This window comes from Xenopus tropicalis, chromosome 10, assembly GCF_000004195.4.
Source record: "Xenopus tropicalis strain Nigerian chromosome 10, UCB_Xtro_10.0, whole genome shotgun sequence".
NCBI classification, from domain to species: domain Eukaryota; kingdom Metazoa; phylum Chordata; class Amphibia; order Anura; family Pipidae; genus Xenopus; species Xenopus tropicalis.
The window spans coordinates 23,230,380-23,256,544 of NC_030686.2; the positions used below are offsets into that span (position 1 = coordinate 23,230,380).

Consider the following 26,165-nt stretch of genomic DNA (forward strand, 5'->3'; position numbering starts at 1 on the left):
TAGAAGTTATGAATTTATTATTTACACACCTTGTAAAGTACACAAATACAGTAGTTATACAAACTGGTAGCTGAGCAAAAAGTATCATTATTCCGAATGTATTCAGATCTCAGCAGAACCTACAGTTATGGCCAAACTAGGGGGATAAATTGTTCGGTATGCTTCCAAATCTAGTCCTTACAGAACTTGTGTAGAGTGGTTAGAAAAGTAGGGTTGTTAGTTAGCATGACATCCACCAATATTTACAGAGAAACCACGCGCAAAAGTGTACAAAGAACAGGAGACATGCGGAAATATTACATGTTAACTAGCATACACATACAAGTCTTTTCATGACAATCCTCAAAATGTGGAAACACTCAGTAAGAACGACCGTAAAAACACAAAGCGCCATCTATTGTGAATATCCATCTAGTAAACAGGCCTGGCTCCTGTACCTTAAAATATTAAAGGATTATACCATTTAGCGAAAATCATTTTTTATTTTAATTTTTAAAAGACAGTCGTGAACTACACTTAACATTTGAAACCCCCCCCCCCCCCCCCCGTATTGCACAATCCCTATATGGAAACGTTCTAAGTAATTTAATCCTGTACAGGAAACAGGCAGCTCAGTTCATTAAATGATTTTATTGCCATGTTCACATATTACTTGGCCTCCCCTGTTATAAGCTACAACAAGCAGCCAGGTGCAAGTTTTAAAAGTGATTTCCTGTACAATGGGTGCTGCTTTTAACAGTTCAAGTTTTGGGGTCTGGGTTATGGAATCAAATTAAAAAACAAAACACTGTCCATAAAAGTGGCAAAACCAGAATTCTGCCTATTGCTGCTGCATACCCTTTACATGAAGGAGGAATCATTGACTACTGATCCACCAATACACCTGAGTGTATGGGAATGTTTTAATGTATTCTACCCACAGAAACATTTCATTTCACGCGTTCACCTTTTGGTTCTGGAGTGGGTGATGGTTACTTTTCAGTGGAGCATTAAATTATATAATCTACATATTCCATTCACAATATTAAAAACTTTCATCAAAGTCAATGGTCTTACAAAAAAAGGCCCTGCCCCTGTACTACTAGTGGAGCAGAACTGCTATTCTCCAACCACCTTCTATACTGTCCTTGTGAAAGTAAGACAAAACTGGCACAGATATATGTAGTATATATACATGTGAGGTTATTTAGCAAACTAATACAAATTTCCAAAACCATATAGATACAGTAGAATAAAAAGGGCTATTGAAAGGTAAAATAAAATGGCAATTCTAGATTTGGCGCTTATGACAGTCTACGCCTGCTTTTGCCACTATAGAGTTCACTTGAGCGCTACCCTTTTCAAAAACTTCACGTTGCCAGCTGGTAAATACGATTCCATTTACAATACATCATTGTCATCTTACAAAGCATGGAAAACACCACTTGGGATTCCTTCTCTTTAAAGTTTAACTTTTTTTTTTTTGAGTATTTTTTTATACTGTTTGCTTGTGAAGCCAATGAAAGATCAGCCATGCAATATCCGCCCAGTGTGAGGAATGTGTTCATCGGTGTACTGTTGATGGAAGACCACTGGAAGCCACTCGACTTGGTATCTGCAACACAATAAAATCGTTAAGAAATCACACTTTGGCTTTCAACACTAGGTATAACCTGCCACATGGTGAATTAAAATCCCCAACACCTAGAGCAGTGGTTCTCAACCTTCCTAATGTCGCGACCCTTTAATACAGTTCCTCATGTTGTGGTGACCCCCAACCATTGAGGAGCAGTGTCTCGGTTCCTAAGACCATCGCACATTTCTGATGGTCTTAGGCAACCCCTGTGAAAAGGTTGTTTGACCCCCAAATGGGTCCCAACCCACAGGTTGAGAACCGCTGGCCTAGAGAGTGTTGTTTACTCAAAATTAAGCGAAACTAAAGAGGAGTAAATACGCAGTTGTGACCTAACCTTTCAGTTCAAAATCACATTTAATCCTAACAGTATTCTTTTAAATTACTATATATAAGTTATTTAAATTAATATAAAGGTACTAATGTTAAAGGGGGTTGATAGTGAAGTGATATTTGGGAGATTTTCTCCAATATCTTCAGGCACTTTAGACATATTTTATGTATTCTTGAAATAAAATGAATTTGGGCTTAAAGACAATCATCTACAAGTGTTTCCCAGCAAAAGAAAGGTAAAAGTAACCTATTTAAGAGTTTATAGCAAATATGGGATCTGGGAAAGCACAAAACACCCAGAATGCGAATGAAACATAAGGCCCAAAATATGTTTAGTACCCTAATGTAGAATGATGGCTTAAAGTTATGATTGTAAATTTGTATTGAAATATCCATTATTGAACATGATGCACTTGCAAATAATGAATTACTAATAAAACACAAAGTGTGAAAGAATGTGAATAGATCAATGCTTTTTTCTTCTTTTGTTGTCCTTCCTAAAATAGAATCACTTTACAGTCAGCAACCTCATTTTTAAAAGCTTCTTGACAAAAACAAAATGCATTTGCAACAGTGATCAGTTTGGTACAGGACTTCAAAAACAGGCAGCTAGAGGAGGAACCACCATGAATAGCATTTGTGCAGACTGCTCCTGAACTTTGCAGAAATATTTAAAACCATCATATTAATTCTACATTATTGTCATGCTGGCACTGCCCCCTACTCACCCTACTGAATGCCTGCGTGAGTCTAATATGGCATAGCTCTTTGTAGCTTTCATGTGTCCCTGCATGGCTGATAATCCCAACATATATATATATTGGATTTCACAGAAGTCTTTTTGGTGTGCAGATATAAAAATCAAAATGAAGGAGCAAACTTTATTCTTATTCTCTATTTTTAAGTATTTTAAAAATGCATGATCGCGTATAAAATTCAGCTATACCAAATACAGGTATGGGACCTGTTATCCAGAATGCTTGGGACCTAGGGTTTCCCGGATAAGGGGTCTTTCCTTAATTTGGTCTACCAAACAATCATTTAAACATTAACTAAACCCAACAGCATTGTTCTACTACCAATAAGGATTCATTATATCTAAGTTGGGATCAAGTACAAGGTCATTTTTAAAAATGTGAATTATTTGATTAAAATAGAGTCTATGGGAGATGGCCTTCTTGTAATTTAGAGATTTCTGAACTGTAACAAACAGCAGTCTAAAAACACAAATCTTTAGCTACCAGTAAGCTATGGTAAGTAGTAGATAACAGTAGTAGAGCACTGTACAAAAACCAAAATGTGTCTGAGTATTCTCTCAGTGTAATGCAATAAAGCATAATTTTCCATGGTAAGATATAAAATGAGAAGGAAGGCCCCAAATGTACTAAATGTAGACTCCACTGTTTGGGCACCACTGCTATGGAATAGAGTTTTGGGTTAGATGTAATAAAATCAGCACAGCATATTGCAATACACACAGATATCTGATGTCCATTATTAAGGGAAATGTGACTGCTATGCACACAAATTTTTAAATGGCAGCTAAAACCAAAAATTATATTTTATGCAAGTCCATGCAGCTGCTGTACAGGTTATGGTCCACAGTAGTCCCATGAACATGCACAGACTGGCATGGGATGTTGATGGTACACAAGCCTGTAACAAATGATGGGATGAGCAAGTCTAGGCAGGAAAGCCAGTTAAAGGAAAATGAAAGGCTAAGTCACTTGGGAGTGCCAAAATGTTAGGCCCCCAAGTGACTTTAATCGCTTACCTTGTACCCCGGGCTGGTGCCCCTGTTAGGAGAAAACAGCACCAGCCTGGGGTACCTTTAGCTGAGCGCTTCCTCCTTCGTTCTGCTGCAAATTCCCCGGACAAACGCATGCGCAGTAGATTGAAAAGCCGACTTTATAGTTTAAGTTTTTTTTCATTCTACTGCGCATGCAAGCAAAGCAGGAAGGAAGCGCTCGCTACAGCTACCGGGGCTGGTGCTGTTTTTTTCCTAACTGGGGCACCAGCCCGGGGTAAAAGGTAGGCGATTTAAGTCACTTGGGGGTGCCTAACATTTTGGCCTTTCCTTCTCCTTTAAGGTGAGCTAAACTGAAGCTTCAACAGCATTAGACACTTAAAGGGAAACTATAATGAAAAATGTTTTATAGTATTTAAAATATAAAGTCTAGACTAACATTTTGACAATTTATAGCTTTTAGAAATTTTGCACCATTACAAAGTTATGGCAAATTATTAAAGCAGCCTCAGAATCTCTGTCACTCACACATTTCTGCTTCACTGACGCAGACCTCGGAACCAGAGCAGAGTGAAAGCTGATTTTCTATGGCATGTGATGAGGCCACACCCCTTAACAGCTAACATGTGCAAAGGGAAAGTAAAGGAATGGAGCCAGGCTGGTCTGGAAGTGGATGAAGCTGCATTTGTATATATAACAGTAAAGCAGCTTATTGTTTATATCCTTTATATCCACATATACACAGCACTTCAGGCTCTTTTGTATTTGGGTTTTGTGCTGCTCATCAGCAGGCTTAGATCAGCTGCCAGTCACCCTCCTGCAATTTACACATTTGACAGCAACAATTGCAGCAATATTACAGACCTCTGCACAGGCAGCTGTGTGTGTACAGGCACATATGTTGAATTCACAGACACCTCTATGACTCACAGCCAGGGCTCCAGGCAAATTGTAGTTTTATGGGAATGTGCAAGTGGATGCCCTAAAGTTATTACAACTCCCAGCATCACCTGCTGCTCACTTAGCATGTATGCTGAGCCTTTGTGCAAAATATGATGATTGCTGCTGCTCAGCAAAGAAAAAGCAAGTGATATGTAGCTTCTTTCATGTTTTTTTTCATACATAACCAAGAAATAATGTTTTATGTGTTTGTTAGTAACATAGTAAGTTGGGTTGAAAAAAGACATATGTCCATCAAGTTCAACCATAATGCCTATATATAACCTGCCTAACTACTAGTTGATCCAGAGGAAGGCAAAAAACCCCATCTGAAGCCTCTCTAATTTGCCGCAGAGGGGAAAAAATTCCTTCCTGGAAGTGAGACAAAGTGTCAGACAATGTAAGGGTGAATTGAGTGAATTTTTAGATCTTCTTCAAAGCCTATTACAGGTTTACTATCAGATAGGAAAGATGAGCAGGTGGGGGTTGAACTTTAGAAGTCAGTCAAGAATGGTTGGACCACTCCTCTCTGCTCAGAACTGAGCCAAGTTAAGCAGATTCCCATTCATGATAGTTCCCCTTTAAAAGACAACTAAAGACCAAGTTATTGCCTAAGGATTTAGCTGCCCTTTGATTTTACAAAATTTGATCACAAAGGTTTAAAGGAACAGTAAACACTAGTTTAAACATTTCTTAATGTGCTCTTAGGAAACCCTACCGGGTAGGTATAAGATATGCTTCTGTACACTGATTTTTTATTTTGCCAGGTTCCAAAGGACTTTTAAAACTGCAACCCTTGTCATCACAATGTGCTGTGAATATACAAGCGTACAATGCGCTGTGCAGTTTTGCTGCATAAATAGGTCTGCTTGCCCTCATCCATACTGGTGCAAGAAATAAAATGTCCAAGTAAGTTAAACAAGTGCACACATACACTTAGATGAGTCTGCATTTCTGTTTCTCTCATTAGTTAATATCTGCCTAGTACAGAGGACTCTGATAAATTTTTTTCCAAAGTATAAGCAAGCTATTGAGTCTGGTTAATACTGGCATCAAGATCTATGAAATTACTGCAGTTGTTTAAGGACACTCACCTAGAGCTGCCTTCAACCAAGATCGAGGTGAGCTCTTACTGACCAGGATGCTCGAAAGGAAGGCTATTCTGGGGTAGGGAAAAGACAGCTGCTTGTAATGGTCCCAGTATTTGAGCACAAGCACTCAATTTACTTCTTTTATCAGCATTCTAAAGCGATACCCTGAATTAAAGGGAACTTGCACACCTTCAATCACCATAGACCCAATAATAATTAGGGCATGTGCTGAAACGTGTTTGTCAATACTTTTCACAAAATAAGGAAATTGCCACCAACTCCCAGTGATCTGCAGAGATGGAATAAAGGAAAGAATTGTATCCCACTATACCCCTATGGCACAACTTAGGGCTTTTTTTTTTTTTTTTGAGAGCCACATTTTTCTGACTAGTAAAATGCAGTGTCAAAACCCTCCACTGCTTATTATGAATATCTCTGTAATGGAGTTTTAACAGAGTACTGATATTTAGGAATTGTGGAGGAGATCCCACTTGAGGAAGCAGTAACCTTCAAGCATCTAGGCCTCTGTATCATCCTGTCTATCAAGATGATTCCCCTAAGCACAAATTGAAGGCACTAAGTTATTCTAACCTTGCGAGAACCTGGATAGAATCATGTCTTTGCTTTAACGACTCAGAAAGAATAATTTGCTTTGTGTGCCATTAGCCTTACAGAAACCTCATTAACAAGATGATTCCATCAAGACAGTGCTGTCCAACTGGCTGTCCACAGGCCACATCCGGACACCCCCTGTGGTCCCTACCTGTTTGGCTGCTGTGACTGCTTACCTTTGTGTAAGCTTTAAATGGTATCAGTACTGAGATCAACTGGCCCCCCTGCATTGTTCACACCTCAGATTCAGGCTGTAAACCCAGTATTGTTTAAACATGCAATCCCCTGTACTGTTCCCACCTTTTAGTCTGCGTTGATCACACCTCAGCCTCAGACTGTAAGCCCCCACATTGTTCACACCTCAGACTGTAGGAGCAGTGCCGGCATTGTGTCACTGGATGTACTGCCTGCCCTATGCTGCCTGTGTGTATGGCACACACAGGCAGCAAAGGGCAGGCAGAGTATGGCACACACAGACAAGGTAGGGTAAGCAGAGTACGGCACACACAGGCAGTATGTGCCATACTTTGCCCTATGCTGCCACTGGGAGGTGAACCTGGCAGGGGTTTGTTAGCATTTGAAAATAGTCATTATATGGTCCCTATGGTGTGTAATTATGTGCTGGGGGTTGCTGTGGTATCCACATGGGAGGAGGCATATGAATTTAAGGGCATGGCTTAATGACATAATATAATTCCTTCACGTATGAATGAAGGGAGATATTCCTACAGTGAGCACCAACCATTTGGGTTTTTGCTGCGCTACCACCATTAGTGTGGGTATGGTCTTAAAAGCTCTTGTGATAAAATGTGTGTGGTTTAAAGTGGGTGCAGTTTAAAAGGGGGAGTGTCCAAAACTGGCTTCCATTATCGGCCCTCCACCATGTAGGCCAGAAAAATTCTGGCCCTTGGTACCACAGAAGTTGGACAGCACTGCCATAAGAAAATCTCCAACCCAATATGCCCAATTTGCATTTTGTGGGTCATTTGCATTTGGTGGATAGCAAGCCCACACAGAGGATAGAGCAGATTAAGATTTTTATCTAAGGAATTAGGTGCAGGCAAAAAACTGGGAACACCCATATAGCTAACTGCAAAAGAAGTGGCATGCTGTACTTTGCTATTACTGACTAAACCATATTACTGACCAGCCACTACCAAGCATTCAAGGAAAACACAGCCAGATAGCTCCAGTTCATAAAAATATATTTCATTCATAAATAAAGCCTGAGAAGATCTGCCCAATGAGCTTCCCCCTGCCCTTCAGTGTCTGTGCTCTGCCGTGCTATCTATATAGCCCAAACTGAGCAGGGAAAAGTGTGGCCGATCATGTCATTCTTCTTATAAGGGAATTTGATTTAAGATGCCTGCACATTCTTCAGTCATTAAGCTATTGACTCGTGTTGGGTTCCACAACATGTTCCCAAACTAATATCTGATAAGGGCCCTTATCAGATATCGTAAGTGGGCAATTAAACATCTCTCCAAGGACAATGTTTAAAATATAGCTCAAGACTTAAGGTATCTTAATATAAGTATCTTACAAACACATTACCCAGAAAGCTTGAGTAATGGCATTAAAATTTCCTATTTAATACATTTGCATTTTCACTTTAATCAGACCATACCTTGCACTGATAATGAAAGTAATATAAATCCATGCTGGTCACAAAACCATCCCCTTTGTTATACATTTAAATGTTTTATTAGCTTTAAAGGGGTCGTTACCTTTCTGATTACCTTTTAGTATGATGTAGACATTGGAATTGAGACAATTTGCAATTAGACTTTTTTTTTTTATGATTTTTCAGTTACCTTTCGTTCAGCAGCTCTAGTTTGGTATATTAGTAGCTACATGGTTGCTAGGGTCTTATTTACCCTAGCAACCAGGCAATGGTTTGAATAAGAGATGGGAATATGAAAAGATGATTAAAAAAATGAGTGCAGGAGGCCATAGGATGTAGGATGCACAGAATGAGAGGTTCTCTGCTCACTGTGTCACTCAATTTGAGTCTCATGCACAGGCACATCTTAAGCACCTAAAGGCTAGCGGCACACAAGGCATTTTGACAAATAGAAAGTGTGTATCATTACCCTTACTCATACAAATCAATAAGAAATCTTACAAATGTATCACTAGTATGTTGCCTACTATTTACTCCCCTGCTTGACTTGCTATCGGGTATCAGGCTATCAAAGGTAGTGTAACTGTATGCCAAGTTTTTAATAACTCCACAAAGGAAGGAAAGGAAACCACAATAGTCATGTTCACAATAGTCTGTTCCCAGATAGTTTCACAGCCCCCTTAGGGTGAAGACACATGGAGCTACTTAGTAGACGCTACCTGTCACGGCTATTGAACACCAGAAAATACCATGTCATAGACAATACTTAGAATTGCCTCTGCTAAAACACAGAGAGACAATTATCAGCAAATTATCAGCATTGTCTATTTCTGTAGCAATGACAAGTAGCTGCTACTAGTACCTCCATGTTTCTTCACCCTTAGGACAGTGGCACATGGGGAGATTAATCGCCTGTGATAAATCTTCACCATTGGGGGCAACTAATCTCCCCGACATGCCATCCCACTGTCAAGAATGTAAATCGCTGGTAGGATGGCATATGCATCGCTTCGGTCGCCCTAAGTTGCCTCGCAAGGAAACTTCGGGCGGCTTCGGTGGGATAACATATTGGGGAGAGAAGTCACCCGTGAAGGTTTATCGCAGGCGACCAATCTCTTTGTGTGCCACTGCCCTTAAGTTTAAGAAGTAATGCAACCCACCTATCCCTTGTTCTGTTGTGACACTGGTTGGGACTGTCCAGCCAACATAAGCCGGTTTTAGCTATACCTAATGTGAGACGGTTTCAATGCAGGTATGAATGGGGGAGATCAGAAATACTGTCATAGCTGTACTTTTCTAAACTATTATTTTCCTCCTACCTATTAAATTAATTTTACTTTCTAGATGATGGCTATAAATAAAGCCAAGAGTAGCTTTGGCTATGAGCTGCACCCAGAATACACTTGTACTCTTAATTCTTGATTAACTTGTGTGCTTCACACCACACTTTTGTATGTCTTTGAGTCGGGCTATGCAGTACAAGCAGGTAATACATAGGTTTTTGCCACTGCTAACAAGCATACCTTCCAGGACTTTTCTATATTTAATTGTAGATACATGTTGTAAGAGCAATAATTTAAGATGATTTAAATAATGGTCATTCTAAAAACAAGGTAACATATATTACACTACATCTGTGACCCTTCTGATGGCCACTCAAAGTCCTTCATGTTAAAATGAAACAAATACACATTTCCCCTTCATAGCTGTGCTAAGTCCCTAAGAATGCATAGGCTAGCATAGCTTTATAGCAAATCTCTGAAAAAAAGCTTGGAGCAAAGAAAAAAAAGTGTTCCTGCTATAAAGAATTCACTTTGCCCAATATCTTGACCCCCTCAGTGACATCAAACAATTGTGTTTGTGAGAAAAGGCCATTGCCCCCCTCAGTTAAATTATAGTGCAATAAGGGGGCTTCCAGGTAGCTATGCACCTCACTAGAAGAATGAAAACTAAATAAAATATTTTAAAGAATAACAATTACCTTTTGTTCACAGTTTAAATACTAGAAAAATACTTCTTAAGTTAAAGTACTAGACTAACAATGAAAATTGCAACACAATTTCATTTTATTTTACTCGGCACAAACAGGTTGCTAGTCTCCACTGGCCAATGAAAATATGGCACCTTGTGCACTTTCTGAGAGCACACGTACCTGAGAAGTTGACATGCGTGAGGTTTCTTGCCTGCCAGTTAAATCAGAGGAAGAGACATTAACTGGAGCACCCCGATGCAATCTCATACTGACTTTTCTCTCACGTTCCATTCCAGATACGGGTCGAGGAGAGGTGTTTGCTAGCAAAAATACAAAACTAACTGTAAAATCCAGAGCTTAGTATGTCAGCTGTAACTATTCTAGTTATTATGTAGTGAGATTTACTAACCAGTAGTGAGATTTACTAACCAATAGTGAGATTTACTAACCAGCAAATGTGAGTGAAAAAAGGACAAGTTTAAAGGCAGCTGTACGTGCATCAATATGGTCTGGGAATCTGGCTTATTTTGGCCTTACTTCCCAACCAATAGAAAACCAGCTTTAGAGAGAACATCCTGCAATTTTTAAGTATCCATTTATCAAGATAAGCCTATCTGCTGATGCCTTATCTTAAAGGGGTGGTTCGACTTTACATTAACTTTTAATATGTTATAAAATGTCCTATTCCTAACTTTGCAATTGGTCATTATTAAATTATTTGCCTTCCCCTTCTATATCTTTCCAGTTTTAAGTTGGTGGTCAATAACCCTGGTAGCCATTTAAAAAAACAAAAACAAAAACCTATTGCTTAGTGAGCTTACAATTTTATTATTATTATTCATTTTATTTCTATTCAGGCCCTCTCCTATTAATATTTTAGTCTCACTCAAACCACTGGTTGCTAAGGTAAAGACCCCAGTAACCAGATAGCTGCTAAAACTCCAAACTGGAGAGCAGCTGAATAAAAAGCTAAATAACTGAAAAACAACAAAAAAAACAATTGCAAATGGTCTTAGAATAACATTGTCTACAGCCTACTTAAATTTATTAAAGGAGTTAAATTATTTCTAGAAGAGAATGGCAAAGCCTGAAGTGAGAGAAATCACAGCTAACTCTCCCACCTCCTTTCAGAACTGCCAATTGAGGCTGGTGCGACATTATTAATGCGGCCATTTGGAGATCTCCCATCCCCTCCAGCTATTATCTATTAAAGATAATACATTATACAAATTTATTTCCCTAAACTCCAGTTTTAGTCTGAGCTCAAGGGGCACCCAAATTTGACATTAGTGGCTGCATAATGTGTGAGTCTCCCAAACTTTCTAGTACATAGTTCCATTTAAATCTTCCCGCTCTATTAATATGTACATGGACCATCATTTGGAAGCCCACATTATTATGTTGACTATTATCTGTGGCATACCAGTGTGTGAAGTTGGGGTAAGTGGAGTGGATGGCGTTACTTCCTGAGTGCCTCGCAGTCTGCCGGAAGCAGTTGAGGGCAAGCCTCTTGCAGCAGGGTTCCGTGGGTGCCGAAGTCTCTCTTCTCTTTCTCTCCTTTCACGTTCAGCATCTTCAGCTGCACGATTTGCACCCTTAAACAAGTGATTACACCATCAAAAATTATTAAAAAATAAACCAAACAAAAAACACAATCTGCTGCAGAAAATGCTTATACCTAAATACAATGGCTCCAAAAATTACATATAGTAACAACTGCCTTAAAATTAATTTTGAAAATGATGTAGAACATAGAAGCATAGGATCTAATGTCCAGAAATCCTTTATCCAGAAGGATCTGAAATGAAGTAAGGAAATTTGTTCCATAAATATCTGGGTCGATAGGCACCATACACAATTTTTATTGGTCCATACATGACCAGCTTACACCTCTGCTTTAAACCGGTATGTTCAGAACTCTATAAAAAAAAAAAAAAAAAAAAAAAAAACTTACGAATTTTAGCATGTTCCAGTCAAACACGTAGTCATAAGAGAAGCCCTGTCTGTGAAAGAGATTTCTGAAGAGTTGTCGTAAGTAAGAATAGTCTGGCTTATCATCAAAACGTAAGGACCGACAGAAATTCAGGTATGTAGCAAACTCAGCTGAAAAAAAATGCATAAAGAAATACATTTATTTACAAAATACAGGCTGTTTTAGTATTGTCAGCTAAATCTAATCTTATTTAGGAAAAAATAGTAAAATTATTTTTGTGGAGTGTTTAAGGGGAAGTATACCTTTTGTTCAATATGAGCTAAACTCATTGTATTGGAAATGAGAAATGACCCACAACAGGCAGTGGTTCTTCTGTAGAACTGATCAAAATAACCAGTGTGTTTGACTCTTCCTCTGCGTTAGTGCATCTCTTACTCCTGGCATTAAAGGGGTGATTTTCATTTAAGATAACTTTTACCATGTTATAGAATCTACTGTTCCTATCAACTTTGCAATTGGTCTTCATTTTTTTTTTTTTTTTTTTTGAATTGTTTGCCTTCTTTGTCTACATCTTTCTGGCTTTCACATGGGGGTGAATGACGCCACTATCCAAAAACTTTTGCTCTTTGAGGCTGCAATTTGATTTTTATTGTTAAATTTTATTCCTTATATTTCTGTTTAGGCCCCCTCTTCTATTCATATTCCAGTCTTTCATTCACAACACTGCCTGGTTGCTAAGGTAAACAAGACCCTAGCAACTAGATAGATCCTGAAACTCCAACTGGAAACAGCTAAACAAAAAGCTAAATAACTGACAAACTACAAAAAAAAAAAAAAAAAAATGAACACCTACTGCAAATTATCTCAGAATATCACTGTCTACAATACATTATACTAAAAGTTAACTTCAAGGTGAACAACCCCTTTAAGTCGAACAGTGTGGCCATGGTAGAGTTTAAAGATTTAAACATTTGGGCTATAATATAATTTGCTGCATCCGGCAGTTGCAGTATAGACAGCATGTAAAGCATTGCCTTTCCCCCAAGGAGTACACTCAGCTGTATATTTTGAATAGTGCTTAGGGGTGTAAGCATTGGCTAAAGGAGACCATAAGACCATTTTAAATCATATCTTACATGGATAGCCTTTACAGAGAACTTCTATTGGTGTGGACATCTTCTTTTCACTGATACGTTCATACTTTTGCCTTTTGGTGGCAGCTTTTAACCCTTGCCATGGGAGGGAACCAAGGTTAAAGTACATAAGAACATATCCAAGAGACTCTAAATCATCTCTCCGTGATTGTTCTGAAACAGAAAAAAAAACAGTTTCCTTAGAAAATAGAAACAAATATATATAGCACAGGTTTTATTCAGAACTTTTGGAAAGATTATTAGAAATGTGTCCTTCTATATTAACTCCGCCACCCCCTCCCTTCCCACTCAGATGAGTTAGTTGAAACAGAGGTAAAGAACTCTGTATACACAATCAATTCAGTTTCCCCTCTCTTTCGGGTTATAGAGAAGCTGTTCATTACACATGTACTCATAACTGCCCTGACCACAAGTGGCTGTAAGAAACTGAAAGCAGAAGTGTAAGAAGTGTTTTTGTTTGCACTGTTCAGTAAAAAAAAAAAAAAAAAAAAAACTTTTTCTTATTAAAAACACTGGGAAAAACTACATCAGTCCAACTGAACCTCTTTTCTAAATAAAGGCAGCTTATTTTGAGCAAAAAAAATCAACTAATTATCTCAGTAAAGCCCTGCAACTTTTTTTTAGTTTTATATAAATTCTTCTGTATTGTTCACTTTGTAATGAAAAACTATTTTCTATACTCAGTTAAATCTTTCTCTCCAGTCAATTTGGGGACACAGGGACAATGGGGTATAGCTGGTACCACTAGTAGGCAGGATACAACAATAAAACTAGCTCCTCCTCCACTGTCTATACCCCCCCCCCCCCCAAGCAGGCAGAGCTCAGTTCAGTTTAGTACCAAAGGAACAGGAGGGAACAGGAATGTAATACATTCACCAAGTATAATACAACAAATAGATAAGACTGCTTAGAATTACGAGAACCATGGGAATATCCTTTTCTCCATCATCAGCTTAAGGGACACAGGAACTGTAGGGACGTAGCAAAGCTGTCCCTATGAAGGTAGGGTGGGAAGGCCACTGTGGAAAGGTATGTGGAAACAGCCACTGTGGAAAGGTATGTGGAAACAGCCACTGTGGAAAGGTATGTGGAAATAGCCACTGCGGCTTGAAGTAACTTCCTGCCGAAGAGAGTGTTGAATGCCGCAAAGGTGATGCTGCATTTGATGAAAGAGTGGACTGAGGTCAACGTGGCTGCCTTGCAAAGCTGCTCCTCAGATGCCTGGTTCCAGAAGGCACATCCCTCATAGTCAGAAGTCACCACAGCGGGTCCCTTTATGGTTGGCCCATGGAGATTCAGTTGGGTTGAAGCCACCAGAACCAGTTTTCAGGCCAAAAGGATGTTCCATTGAAGTTCTCTAAGATGGTACTGAGCAAAGGGTACTGCTTTGATGGCTGAGACCATAACACCCAGAACTTTCATGCAGAACCTGGCTGTGAGAGTCTATTTTATAAGTAGGGTCTTTACCAGGGACTGGAGATGAAGAATCTTGTCTTGCGGTAGGGACACCCTCTGGTCTGTGTTTCAAACACCATCCCTAGGAATATTGTTTACTGACTGGGGACCAACAAGGATTTGTTAAGGTTGAGGCACCAACAGAGTTCCTGTAGAGTGTTCATGGTAGAGAGAAGAGATCGCTGGTCCTCTGAGAGGGAAGGTGCCTTGATGAGTAGGTCATCCAGATATGGGGTTACGCCATAATCTTGGTAACTACACGTAGGGCTGAGGTCAGTCCAAATGGAAGGGGTGGAAACCGGTAGTGGTGGTTTTGAACAGCAAAACGCAAGTACCTCTGACAGGGTGGAAAATGGGGACATGAAGGCATGCATCATTAGGGTCGAGTGTGACCAGGAAAAGGTCCGGGGACACTGCTGCGATGATTGATCGAGGAGACTCCATTTTGAACCTTCACGGTCGAATGAATGTGTTGAGGTCCAAGACTGGGTGAAAAGATCTGTTTATTTTGGGGACAACAAAGAGATTTGAGTAGGAGCCTTTGAGTTGCTCTCTGGGAGGCACGAGGGTGATCACCTCTGCGCTGAGGAGATTGGAAATCACAATTTGAAAGGCTCTGGGTTTGACTGGTTCCAGGGGAAACTTAGACACAAAGAATCAGCACAGAGGGATTGATGAGAATTCCAGGTGATATCCCAGATTCACAATTTCCCGAGTTCCTCCTACAGATGTACACCATGGTGGTTGTGGCACCCAGTCACCCGAAAGAGAATTTTTCATGAGCTTGCGGTGAGGTTTATTGTTTGCCAGGAAGACCTGGACTTACCTCCAAATTGTCTTCTGCCTGAAGCAATCTGGTCTCAGGAGAGAAGATCTGGAGGTCTTATGTGTGCCGTGAAACAATATTCCTGTACAAAAGGAAAAATGTGCCTTAGGCTGCAGGAGCAAGGTACTTTTGCCCCTGTAGCTTTACTAATAACTCTGTCAAGATCAAGGCCAAACAGAAGTTTCCCCTTGAAGGGAATGGAAATCAAGTATTTGTCAGAGGAAAAATCCGCTGACCATAGCTTCATCCAGAGAGAGCTTTGAGCTGCCACTGCTAGCGCAGAAGTTCGATTGACCACTTATGCTGCATCCAGGGAAGCTTTTCAGATGCTTCCTTGATCTGGGAGACCCACCGTGAAAGCTTGCGGCAAGGGTTTCCCGACACGCTAAGCAGGGAGTCTGACCATGACTATCGTTCTGCTAACCCAGGCCATGAGCAGAGAGAAGTATCCATGGCCATGAACAAGGAGTGCAGTAAGCCTTCTAGCTTCTTGTCCATGGAGTCCTTGAAGGATGAGGCGCCTGGGAGTGCAGTGTTCTTGGAAAGCCCGGAAACAGGAGCATCCACTGAAGGTGTGGGAAGACCATTTTTCAATGAGCTCTGGTTCGAAAGGAGTCTTGAGAAATGGCGATTAGCCACTCCTGTTGAATAATCTGGTCCAAATGCGAGTGGGAAGGGAATGCTGGTAATGTCTTGTTGTGACTTTTAAACAGTCTTGGAAGAGCCTGAAGCTACCTCAGGTTCTGAGTGACAGTTTGCCTTCTGAAAGGTTAGAATCCAGAGGAAGGGGAGAAGGATTTGAGGAATCTCCTTCGCTTTCTTCCTCGGAAGGGGAAGGAGCTCTGTGTTTGGTTGACAACCTTTAGATTGTCAATTCAGGCTAAAAGCTAATAGAGAGTAAGCAAATTTTGGAATCCCCTTGGTTAGTTGGGATGCCCACTCTGGGATGGGCTGAGATGGGACTGAGGGAGGAGGTATTTCCCTGGGGGGGGACCAAGGGTTCCTCACGGGAAGCATGAGTTACCTGGGGGGGGCAGGTCCTGGGAGTTATGTGCTTTACTCTGGCGGTAGATATTTGCAGCATTTGGCACAGGCAAGAAATTTAACAGCTGTAGAGGAAGTACCCCTGGAAAACATGCTGTCATTGGATCCCTCAGACATTGTGAAGGAAGAGTAGCAGTAAGGTGCTACAAGGCAGCAGGATCCCAATGGGCAGAATGTAACTCCTCCAATTGTACAAGAACTGAGCTGGCCCACTATCCTGCAGAGGAACAGAGGCAGGAAGGAGAGGGCGTGGGGCATTCTGAGGCAGGTGTCTGCTGAACAAGCAGTGTCAGCTTAACCCTCTGTTTGTGCTCGGATAGTACAGTACAGTGCATGTGCTAAATAGCAATTTTACTGCACTAAGTTTCTAGATTTGTTCCAGGTCTTCAAGCTTTAGGTTTAGACATCTGGCTGTTAGGCTGATAATCCCTAGCTGCCTGGCATTTAATTGAATGCCAGAATTAAGCATGAAAGGCAGAGATCCAAAGATGAATATATTAAAGGGGGACTCCACCCAAACAGAACTTCAACGTTTAGTCCCTCCTTACCTGAAAGCATACTGAATGGTGCAGAAAGAGAAGAACTGTTTTGCAGCCATATTTCAGCATATAAAATGGTATTTATTCAAATGTGAGACTCATACAGTGATAGGTATATTAGGGGTTTCTGTTGTGTAGGGCTCTACTAAATGTTGGTTTGAAAGCTGGAGTTCCCTTGAAACCCAAAAATCTATCTTTCATATAAGAAAATTACCTATTCCAAGGTGGGTGTTAATAGATGCATAGCGAGCTGTTCCAGTTAAGTTCTTGTTTTCACGATATGGTATATGCTGGTGTGTGCGAGCATCTCTGTATTTTTTGGCCAGCCCAAAATCAATGATATACACTAGGTTGCCTTTCTTTCCAAGCCCCATCAGAAAGTTGTCAGGCTTCACATCCCGATGGATAAAGTTTTTGGAATGAATGTATTCAATTCGGCTGATCTATAACATAAGAAACAAATCAATTATCTATGAATCTATTATTACAGCACATGTACATTTAAAACTGGGAAAGTCATACACGATCTGGCACGACTAACTGTATGGTTTTAAATAGACTAAATGTATTGTATTCAGCCACATTGCTTTTGAACCTTGAGAAAGCTGGTACTTACAGATGCAAAGCGTTTGGACCCCCTCCCATAGCAAACGGACATTTGATCTCACATGGGAACCATGCACTGACCTGCTGCTCTCTGACCTGTGTATCCTAAGACTTTAAACCTCTCTACTAATCGACAAAAAAAAGAAAAAAAGAAAAAGCCGCACTTTTTAGAGAAGAAGTGTGGCTTTTTCTCTTTTTTCTATGGTGTTACAGCAGTGGAGCACTGCGTAAATATGGGCTGCACCCATCACTAGTTTCTTCCAGGGATAACCCTGAAGGCCCATAATAAAGGGAGAGTCTGTGCAGAAATATATATTTTTCCAAAGTTTATTATTGGCCTGACAAATTATTTTTAGTCGATTTACTTACTAACTTTTTAAGAACAGCTTTTACAAGCTTGAGAGAACATTCCCGAGTATACCAAGTTGAGCATCATGAAGACAAACAACCCCTTTATTTCAAAACTAATTATCAAGCCAGTAATGATTCCAAATGGCAGATTAATTAAGATGTTACCAGTCTGCTTTTACAGGAAAGGACAGCCGCAGGAGACCCCCAAAATACTACACTTCACAGGGCAGTCACAGGCAAATCACTTGTTACGGCACTTTTTGAAACAAAACACAGATAACAGTATCCCTAGTGCTTCTAGCTTAGGTAACTAGCAACACAAATTTATAAAGCATGATTTTACTTCCTTGTTGCTTAGATAACCAGAAAACGAGAGCTGTAGCATTCCACTTAGATTCAATAAATTACAGCTGGGGGTGGGGGAGTTAAGTATAATGGGCTACCTAGCAAAACAATGAGTCATTTATCAAACTGTAGGTTTTATATTTAAAAAAATCAAAGTAAAAGTCAACTGTAAAAAAGCAGAGCTAAAAGGTTCATGTCACATCTTTTTCTGACATTTTGCCTCTGCTGCTTTTTTGAAGGGAAATTACCATATCAAAATAGGAATTGTGTTTGGGAAGGGAGGTAGAGGGTGCAATGAAAACTTCTTGTGCTGAACATACTTTTTAGCTAATTGTTGCATTGTTTTTTTTTTTTTTTTAGTCACAGGGAAACTGAAGCTATTCCATGTCTGGTCCTCGCAAAGTAGATAATTAGATTACCTTTCCACAGATAATTCCCCTGCATAATGGGCTTCTGCTTGTCTGTAAACCAAAACAACACACACTACAAAGAGTGAAGGAGCTTATTATCTGACTTAGGGCTCTGGTACACGGGGAGATTAGTCGCCCGCGGCAAAACTCCCTGCTAGCGGGCGACTAATCTCCCCGAGTTGCCTTCCCCCTGCCATCCCACCGGCGAACATGTAAGGATGTAAGGCGGGATGGCAGACGCGGCGGCGCGATTTCGCGCAAATCGCCGAAAAAGACTCGCGAGGCTTTTTCGGCGATTTCCCGAAATCGCCCCGCCGCGTCTGCCATCCCGCCGGCGACTTACATGTTCGCCGGTGGGATGGCAGGGGGAAGGCAACTCGGGGAGATTAGTCGCCCGCGAGCAGGGAGTTTTGCCGCGGGCGACTAATCTCCCCGTGTACCAGAGCCCTAATTCATGGTAAAATAGCAAGTGTGAAAACAAAACAATACTCTGTTACTGCTTTATATTAAAAGAAACAAGGAAATATTCTTTGAATTAAATAAGAGGTAGAATGTATTGTAAGCATCACTTGGTGGATTCCACTCCTGTTAATGTGCGCATATACTGTGTTTTGGCCTGTATTTGCCTGCTTTGCCAGAGGAAATGCACAAGCAATAGGCCGTTATACTTTATACTTATAAATATGAAATATCCCCACATATAACAAATAATGTAATTATCAAATATTCCCACATCCATCCTACATGAGAAGCAGAGTGTACTGACCCCAAATACATTAATTACAGCAAAAGCCGGTGGAAACTTTAGCCTCAAAAACACTAGTACTGTAAGAATGAATGCAGATTACCTGAAGACTGGAGAACGCTTCAGCATTCTACAGGTCAAAATTAGGCCATAATCATCTGTTCATATGGCTTAACTACCTTAGAAACTCAGCAGTAGTTTGGAAATCAAAATGGAAGATTTATTGTAGCCAGTATTTGGAACAGAAAGACAAAATCCACAAACCATGCACAATACATAATAAACATTTGCAGGGTGAGCATTCCCTTCACACCATCCATGGGGAGAAGAAACTTACCATCTGGTCAGCAAGAAGAAGAACAGTTTTTAAACTAAATTTCCTGGAGCAGAAATTAAAGAGGTCTTCAAGACTTGGTCCTAGTAATTCCATGACCATGACGTTGTAATCTCCTTCTGCGCCACACCATTTTATTGTTGGAATCCCCACTGAAAAACCATAAATTCTGTAAGCAAGGCTATGTGATATGCAAAGAAACAAATACCTCTTAAAGAAGAGAGCAGCCTAAAGTATTAGGGAAAGGAGAGCTAAAATGGGGCTACAAGATAAAAACTCACCCCCTCCTTGCATCATTTTATAGATCTTGCTCTCAATATGAAGCTGAGGATGTTTGGTTTTCACACATTCTAGTTTGATAGCAACTTCTTCTGCCGCTGCAATATCAGTGCCTTCAAAAAAAAAAAAAAAAAAAAGATGAAGTTAAATTCTGCAATACAGTACAAATGTTTTTACTGTGTACATATTAAGGCAATCGTTCATGGGAATACTGCACATACATGGACTGAGAAATGGCTGTTAAGAGTAACATGAATTGCTTTCAAACAGTGGAATCAGGTGTGTAGAAAAAAAAATACATGTACTGTATATCTATTTCTGGAACTGTAGTGTTTATACACCTTTTCTACAAAAGCTCAGCTGAATGAGCTTATGCCAAAAGGGGGTGTTTATTTTCTCTTTAAAGGAACAGTTCGGTGTATAAATGAAACTGCGCAAAATAAACAATATTTGTAATATAGTTAGGCAAAAATGTAATCTATAAAGACTAATAGGCAGTAGGCAGATGTCTAAAATAACTCTACTTCCTTATTTCAGCTCTAACCGCTTAGTCAGTGGGGAAGATTTATTAACGCACGAATGCTCCGAATGCGGTTTTTTTTGTAATCATAGTGTTTATTGCGACAATTTTGTACCTAGCGCGACTTTTTTGTACTTTGCGACAAAATTTTCGTGACAAAATTGTATTGTCGCGCTGAGTACAAAAGTTTCGGATTCCTTCAAGCTTCGGTATCGTGACTTTCCTTGGGCCAGGTTGGAGCTGCAGAGTGCCACTGATTCCTATGGGAGGCTTCCAAAGTCAAAAGGTTTTCCTGCATTTTATGATCGTTCGGATACGAAAATTTCGTGACTTTTGGATCGCCAATACAATATTATCGTGACTAATACGATTTTTTCGTAAGCATTTTCGTGATTTTTGCGATCTTCAGAAATTATCGCATCCAATCCGAATTTGTCCCATTCGGGATTCAAACTCGTGTTTTAATGAATCGGCCCCAGTGACTTTAGGGGGGCCATATTGGACATAATAGTTAGTTAGTTTGTGAGCACGCAGGTGAGATTTAGATGCTAACTAACTGAACAGTTATATCCCATATGGCAGAGCATATATTTAAAGAAAAATTATAGTCCAACAAAACAACTGCAGTGTATACTTCCTCTTCATTTATCACTTAACTTCCTCTTTATCACTGATCTTGGTAAGGGGGTGTGTAGGATAGAACTTTCCATGTAAACAATAGTTCTAACCCATCAAAAATTAAACATGTTGCTACATTAAAATGGAGACCATATTGATTCTGGAGATATGGTAAAGAGGCATAACTCAGCACTAAACCTGTTCACCACTTGCAGACCCATCTACAGATGTTTTCATTACTGGTCACCTACAGATGGTCCACAATATGCCTGACACTGATAGGCCTTCTTCCATAATATTATGGAATTTGTATCTAAGCAAGCATTCAGACATTGAACTACTCAGGGCCCAGTCTGCACACAAAAATCTGCACCAAGAATACAAAATATTGCTATTATACCAAAATAAGTCAGTGTGACACCACAGGGCTCACTTTGTGACTAATAATGCATCTGTTGGTGAGAACACAACATGTAGTTATATGGACACAAATATATTTACAGTCCTGGGATAGTTTGACATTTTTAGAGACACACACAATATCCTCTTTACATTATAAACCAAGTGCATAATGGTCCCCATTTACCATAATGTGTAAAACGATAAAAAAACGGTGTGTGGTTTATTTTACTCCATCCGAACGACATGCCAAATTACGCCATTATTATTGATTCCATTATTTCACACCTTGTGTTATCAGTCAATGGGAAAAATGTAAGCGTCAAGTAAGGTCTTGCAGAAGTTGTTGTGGCAAAAAAAAAAATCTCCCCCCAAAGAGACATATTTTACCATATCAAGTGGGTGCTTAGGTTTTTGGATTATTATACAGAGCTACACGGTCACTAAAAATCGATACACAACTTGATAAATTACATAATTTTTTACACGCGACATCTGGTTTATTTGTTCGCCTTCACACAGTATGATAAATAGGCCCTGTCGTGTCATATACCACAATATGGTGAAGTGGGAAGTACAATGCTAAACGATACAGGGTTCTACACATGTAAATGATGTATGGGTTCCCCCACAGACAAACCCACTTGTCTCTAGAAGAACAATTACCTACCTATATTATAGACTACCCTGGGCTGCAGAATTGTTCAGCCTACTGCTGAAGCCTTTCTAACCAAAATGTCAAAATAATTTCTCTCTATTATTGGCCTGCTCTTAACAGCCCAATCCCAACACTATCTTTATATGATGCAGCTAGTTCCCTAGGGGGCTACAGTAGATAGGTTCACATTGGGTGACCTGATGAACTGCAGAGCCCCAGCCAGTCCTGATATATACCACAAACATCTCAATATTTTACTGATTTGCATTTGTAGATGGAAGGCTTTTAAGGAAGGAAAAACACATTTGGCGTCTAGAATCCCTGGGAACTCCCAGTGACAGAGCCTAAACCCAATGTTTCGGCTACAGTATCAAGGTTTAAGCCGGGAATTACATTGCCCACAAAAATTATATTTTAAGAAATCGTATGGGTTTAAAAGGACACAAACATGTCAGATTATAATACCAGGCATGCACCAAATACCAGAATCGGTAGTTGGAATCCCAGACATTTTTAGCAGGATTCGGCCAAACCGGATCCACACCATATGTATTGAAAAAAAAGTGGTCACACACTACATCAGCATTTTTTCCCTCATTTACTGCAATTTCCTTTTCTATGTTCAGTTCAGTATTCAGCTGAATCCATACACAAGGAATATGTATAATTTGCAATACTCATTGCCGAGTCCAATCTGCTTGTCTATAATCGGAAGAATGGGTTGTTTTTATGGACAAGCAGCCACACACATGATCATGCACAGTGCTAGGCCTATAAAGGTCTCTGCCATTGGTGCCATTGTATGCAATGATGAATTGCACTTTATAATATAGCAATCTGACAGACAAATCTGGGTATGGATGATGCCAGGAAAAAACTACATGTCTATATGTATATCATGCATATGTAAAGTATAGCATAAGGCTGTTTTTCATGGTTTGGCGTAGGGCCCCAGCTCCAGTGACAGCAAACTTGAATTATACAGCATACAATAACAATTCTATTCATCCTACTTGGTGGGTTAAGGCCCTCGTCCTGTAACAGCAATGTAATACCCCCGTGCACAAAGCGAGGTCCATAAAAAATGTTTTTCCTGAGATGAGGATGAAACTTGACTGGCCTGCACCTCAACCCAATTAGATATGGTGGGGGGACTGGGAACACCAAGACCAGTGCCACTAATGCTCTTATGGTTAAATGAAAGCAAATACAGTCTCCAATATTCCTCTGTACTTTAGTTAAAAGCCCTCCTAAAAACAGCCTGGTGAAGATGCCCTTTAAAAGAATCTTATTGTAAGATGCAAGGATCTAGAATTGGAGATGGGAAAGGCTGGACTGTATCTCCATAGTAATGAGGTAGTACACTCTGCCACTAAATATATCACTATCAGCTCTATTGTAAAGACAAAACACTAGAGTAAAACATGTAATCTCTTACTGGGCCTGTCTAATAACCCCATAAGGTTCTAACCCACCATCTTTCCTGCACATAGTAGACACAAATCCTTATAAAAAGAAAGGTACCATTTTAGTGTGTCATTTCCATCAACCCCCCCCCCCCCCTCTCCTCCCCCAGACTATATGCCAGCTGCCTACCACAGCCCCCAGGTCTAATACAGTATATTGGGGCCAGGATTACACCCCAGCTGGCAGAAACCCCGTTGTTCTACTGTATGCCTTTACATTGTGGGGCGGCAAGCTTAGTCTCTCCCATAGCTCTCAGCTGAGACTGTAGCATTGCTTAGTCTCTCCCATAGCTCTCAGCTGAGACTGTACCATTGCTTAGTCTCTCCCATAGCTCTCAGCTGAGACTGTACCATTGCTTAGTCTCTCCCATAGCTCTCAGAAGAGACTGTACCATTTCGTAAGGGGAAGGGGTAAAGAGCCAAGGTTCATGTTAAACAGTCCTACACTTATAAATTATCTTCTTACCCAAATATATGTCACCGAATGAGCCGCTGCCGATCTTTCGACCCAACCGATACCTGTTTCCGACTCTCAACTCCATCCTGCCGTGCAGGCCCTTTCCTCCTTCCCCAGCTATCAGTCTCTAAAGCCCGGGGCACTTTTCACCATCAATTTACGTTTTCCATCCACTACTAGGGAGCATAAAATAGTGCCGGTACGATAGATCAAAGAGCGCTCTCTGTGTTCCTTTCACTTCCGCGCTCCCGGGAAGCCTTAAAACGTAGGATTTAGGCGGATTATACCGAGTACTTAGGCCGATTCCAACAAACAAACCTGAGAGAGGCTGTCACCGAAACTCGTGACGTCACTCTACCTAGCAACAAACTAGCGGCGCTGGGAAGGAGGAGCGTAATGGGGGTCACGGAATCACATGATCAGCTGATGAACTCGATTTTCGCAGTCATTTAATTTAATGGTCTAGGTTAGGTTTTCTTACATACAAACTTGAGAGAGAAAAAAGGGTCAGTACAACAGCAAACGTTATTAAAAAAGAGAGGTTTTGATCAGTTACAAATCTCTGTTGTTGCAGGCATACGTGACCCCGCAATTTGCCAAAGTCGCCTTGAGAGGAAACTTTGGGCGACTTAGGCAAATCGCTGTGCCGCGTATGCCATCCCACCGGCGATTTACATTCTAGCCTGTGGGATGGCATTGCGGGGAGATTAATTGCCTGCGACAACAAAGATTTGACGCCCGGCGACTTATCTCCCAGTGTGTCACTGCCCTTAATGTTAATTTTAAAACAAACGCTTAATCACTGGTTGTACACTGAGCACAAAATTTAAGAAAATATCCAGTTTTAAAAATTGCTTTCTTTTTCATTGTTATATAAAAGATATTAAAGGGAAAGTATACCTTTGCTAAAAATTAGCATAATGAATAGAACTTGTGTTAAAAATAGATTCTGCCTGCCTATAATAATTTCCCATTTTTGCCATTCTAATGTACTCATTTAAATTTTTTTTTTTTTTTTCACTGATTGCCATTATAACATAGTAACATAGTAAGTTAGGTTGAAAAAAGACATACGTCCACCACATTCAACCATAATGCCTATACAGTATATAACCTGCCTAACTGCTAGTTGATCCAGAGGAAGGCAAAAAACCCCATCTGAAGCCTCTCTAATTTGCCTCAGAGGGGAAAAAATTCCTTCCTGACTCCAAGATGGCAATCGGACCAGTCCCTGGATCAACCAGTACTAAGAGCTATCTCCCATAACCCTGTATTCCCTCACTTGCTAAAAAGTCATCCAACCCCTTCTAAAAGCTATATAATGTATCAGCCAGTACTACTGGTTCAGGGAGGGATTTCCGCAACTTCACAGCTCTTACTGTAAAATACCTCTCCAAATATTTAACTAAAAACCCCCCTTCTTAACGGAGTGGGTTGCCCTTTGTTTTTGGAAAGTACACATTTACCTGAATTCAAAATAGGTCTTTCTATTCTAAAATACCAAGCCCCAAAGCTTCCATTTTGCAGCATCTTATTTTCTACAGGTAACCATATAAAACACCCTAAATATGGACCCCACAGGTCTACTGAACAGTTTGATGCCCACTGTGCATAGACTTATCAAAGCACATGGCACTTAGAGACCCCAAAGCTTTCCTACAATTAGCTTTTTTTATGACTTTTCGAAAACATTGTCACAGAATTGCTTACATACAATGACACATCACCCCAAATATGAATGCCAGAGGTGTACTGAACAGTTTGATGCCCAATATGCATAGATATACCAAAGTCTGTGGTATGTACAGACTCAAAAATAAAAATAGTGCATATCGATTTTCTCGCCTGCCAACTCAGCTTTTACATACAGAGCCCCCTGATAACATATTATGTGCCATAAGACCCCCTAACATACAGGGTCCCCAAGAAAATCATATATTTTCAGAAGGTACACATTCTGATGAATTAAAAATAGGTAAAGATATCTTTCTACACCAAAGTACCTCATGGCAAAGCTATGCTAAAATCATATCAGAAATACCAATACATGGATAAAAAAGCAATAAAAGCACAAAAATTGTGCAAATCAATGAAAT

At 40.1% G+C, this 26,165-nt stretch overlaps 1 protein-coding gene across 3 annotated transcripts; it reads right to left on the bottom strand.

The window, feature by feature from the left end:
• Positions 1-24,467, bottom strand: csnk1d (casein kinase 1 delta). 3 transcript variants are annotated; one of them, XM_012971599.3, is made up of 10 exons: positions 24,079-24,467; positions 19,954-20,064; positions 19,676-19,824; positions 17,096-17,324; positions 13,000-13,170; positions 11,885-12,033; positions 11,354-11,525; positions 10,111-10,250; positions 5,726-5,793; positions 1-1,594 (listed from the first exon to the last, which is right to left on the bottom strand). In XM_012971599.3, the coding sequence occupies exons 1-9, from the start codon at positions 24,152-24,154 to the stop codon at positions 5,761-5,763; spliced, it is 1,230 nt and encodes a 409-aa protein (XP_012827053.1). In that variant the 5' UTR covers positions 24,155-24,467; the 3' UTR covers positions 1-1,594; positions 5,726-5,760.
• Positions 24,468-26,165: the final 1,698 nt, after the last annotated feature.

Excerpts from the sequence above, each read along its gene's own strand:
- csnk1d (XM_012971598.3), bottom strand. The coding sequence starts at position 24,154 with ATGGAGTTGAGAGTCGGAAACAGGTATCGGTTGGGTCGAAAGATCGGC. Across the intron at positions 20,065-24,078 it reads ATTCGGTGACATATATTTGG|GCACTGATATTGCAGCGGCA; the intron begins GTAAGAAGATAA and ends TTTTTTTTGAAG. Across the intron at positions 19,825-19,953 it reads TAAAATGATGCAAGGAGGGG|TGGGGATTCCAACAATAAAA; the intron begins GTGAGTTTTTAT and ends ATGGTTTTTCAG.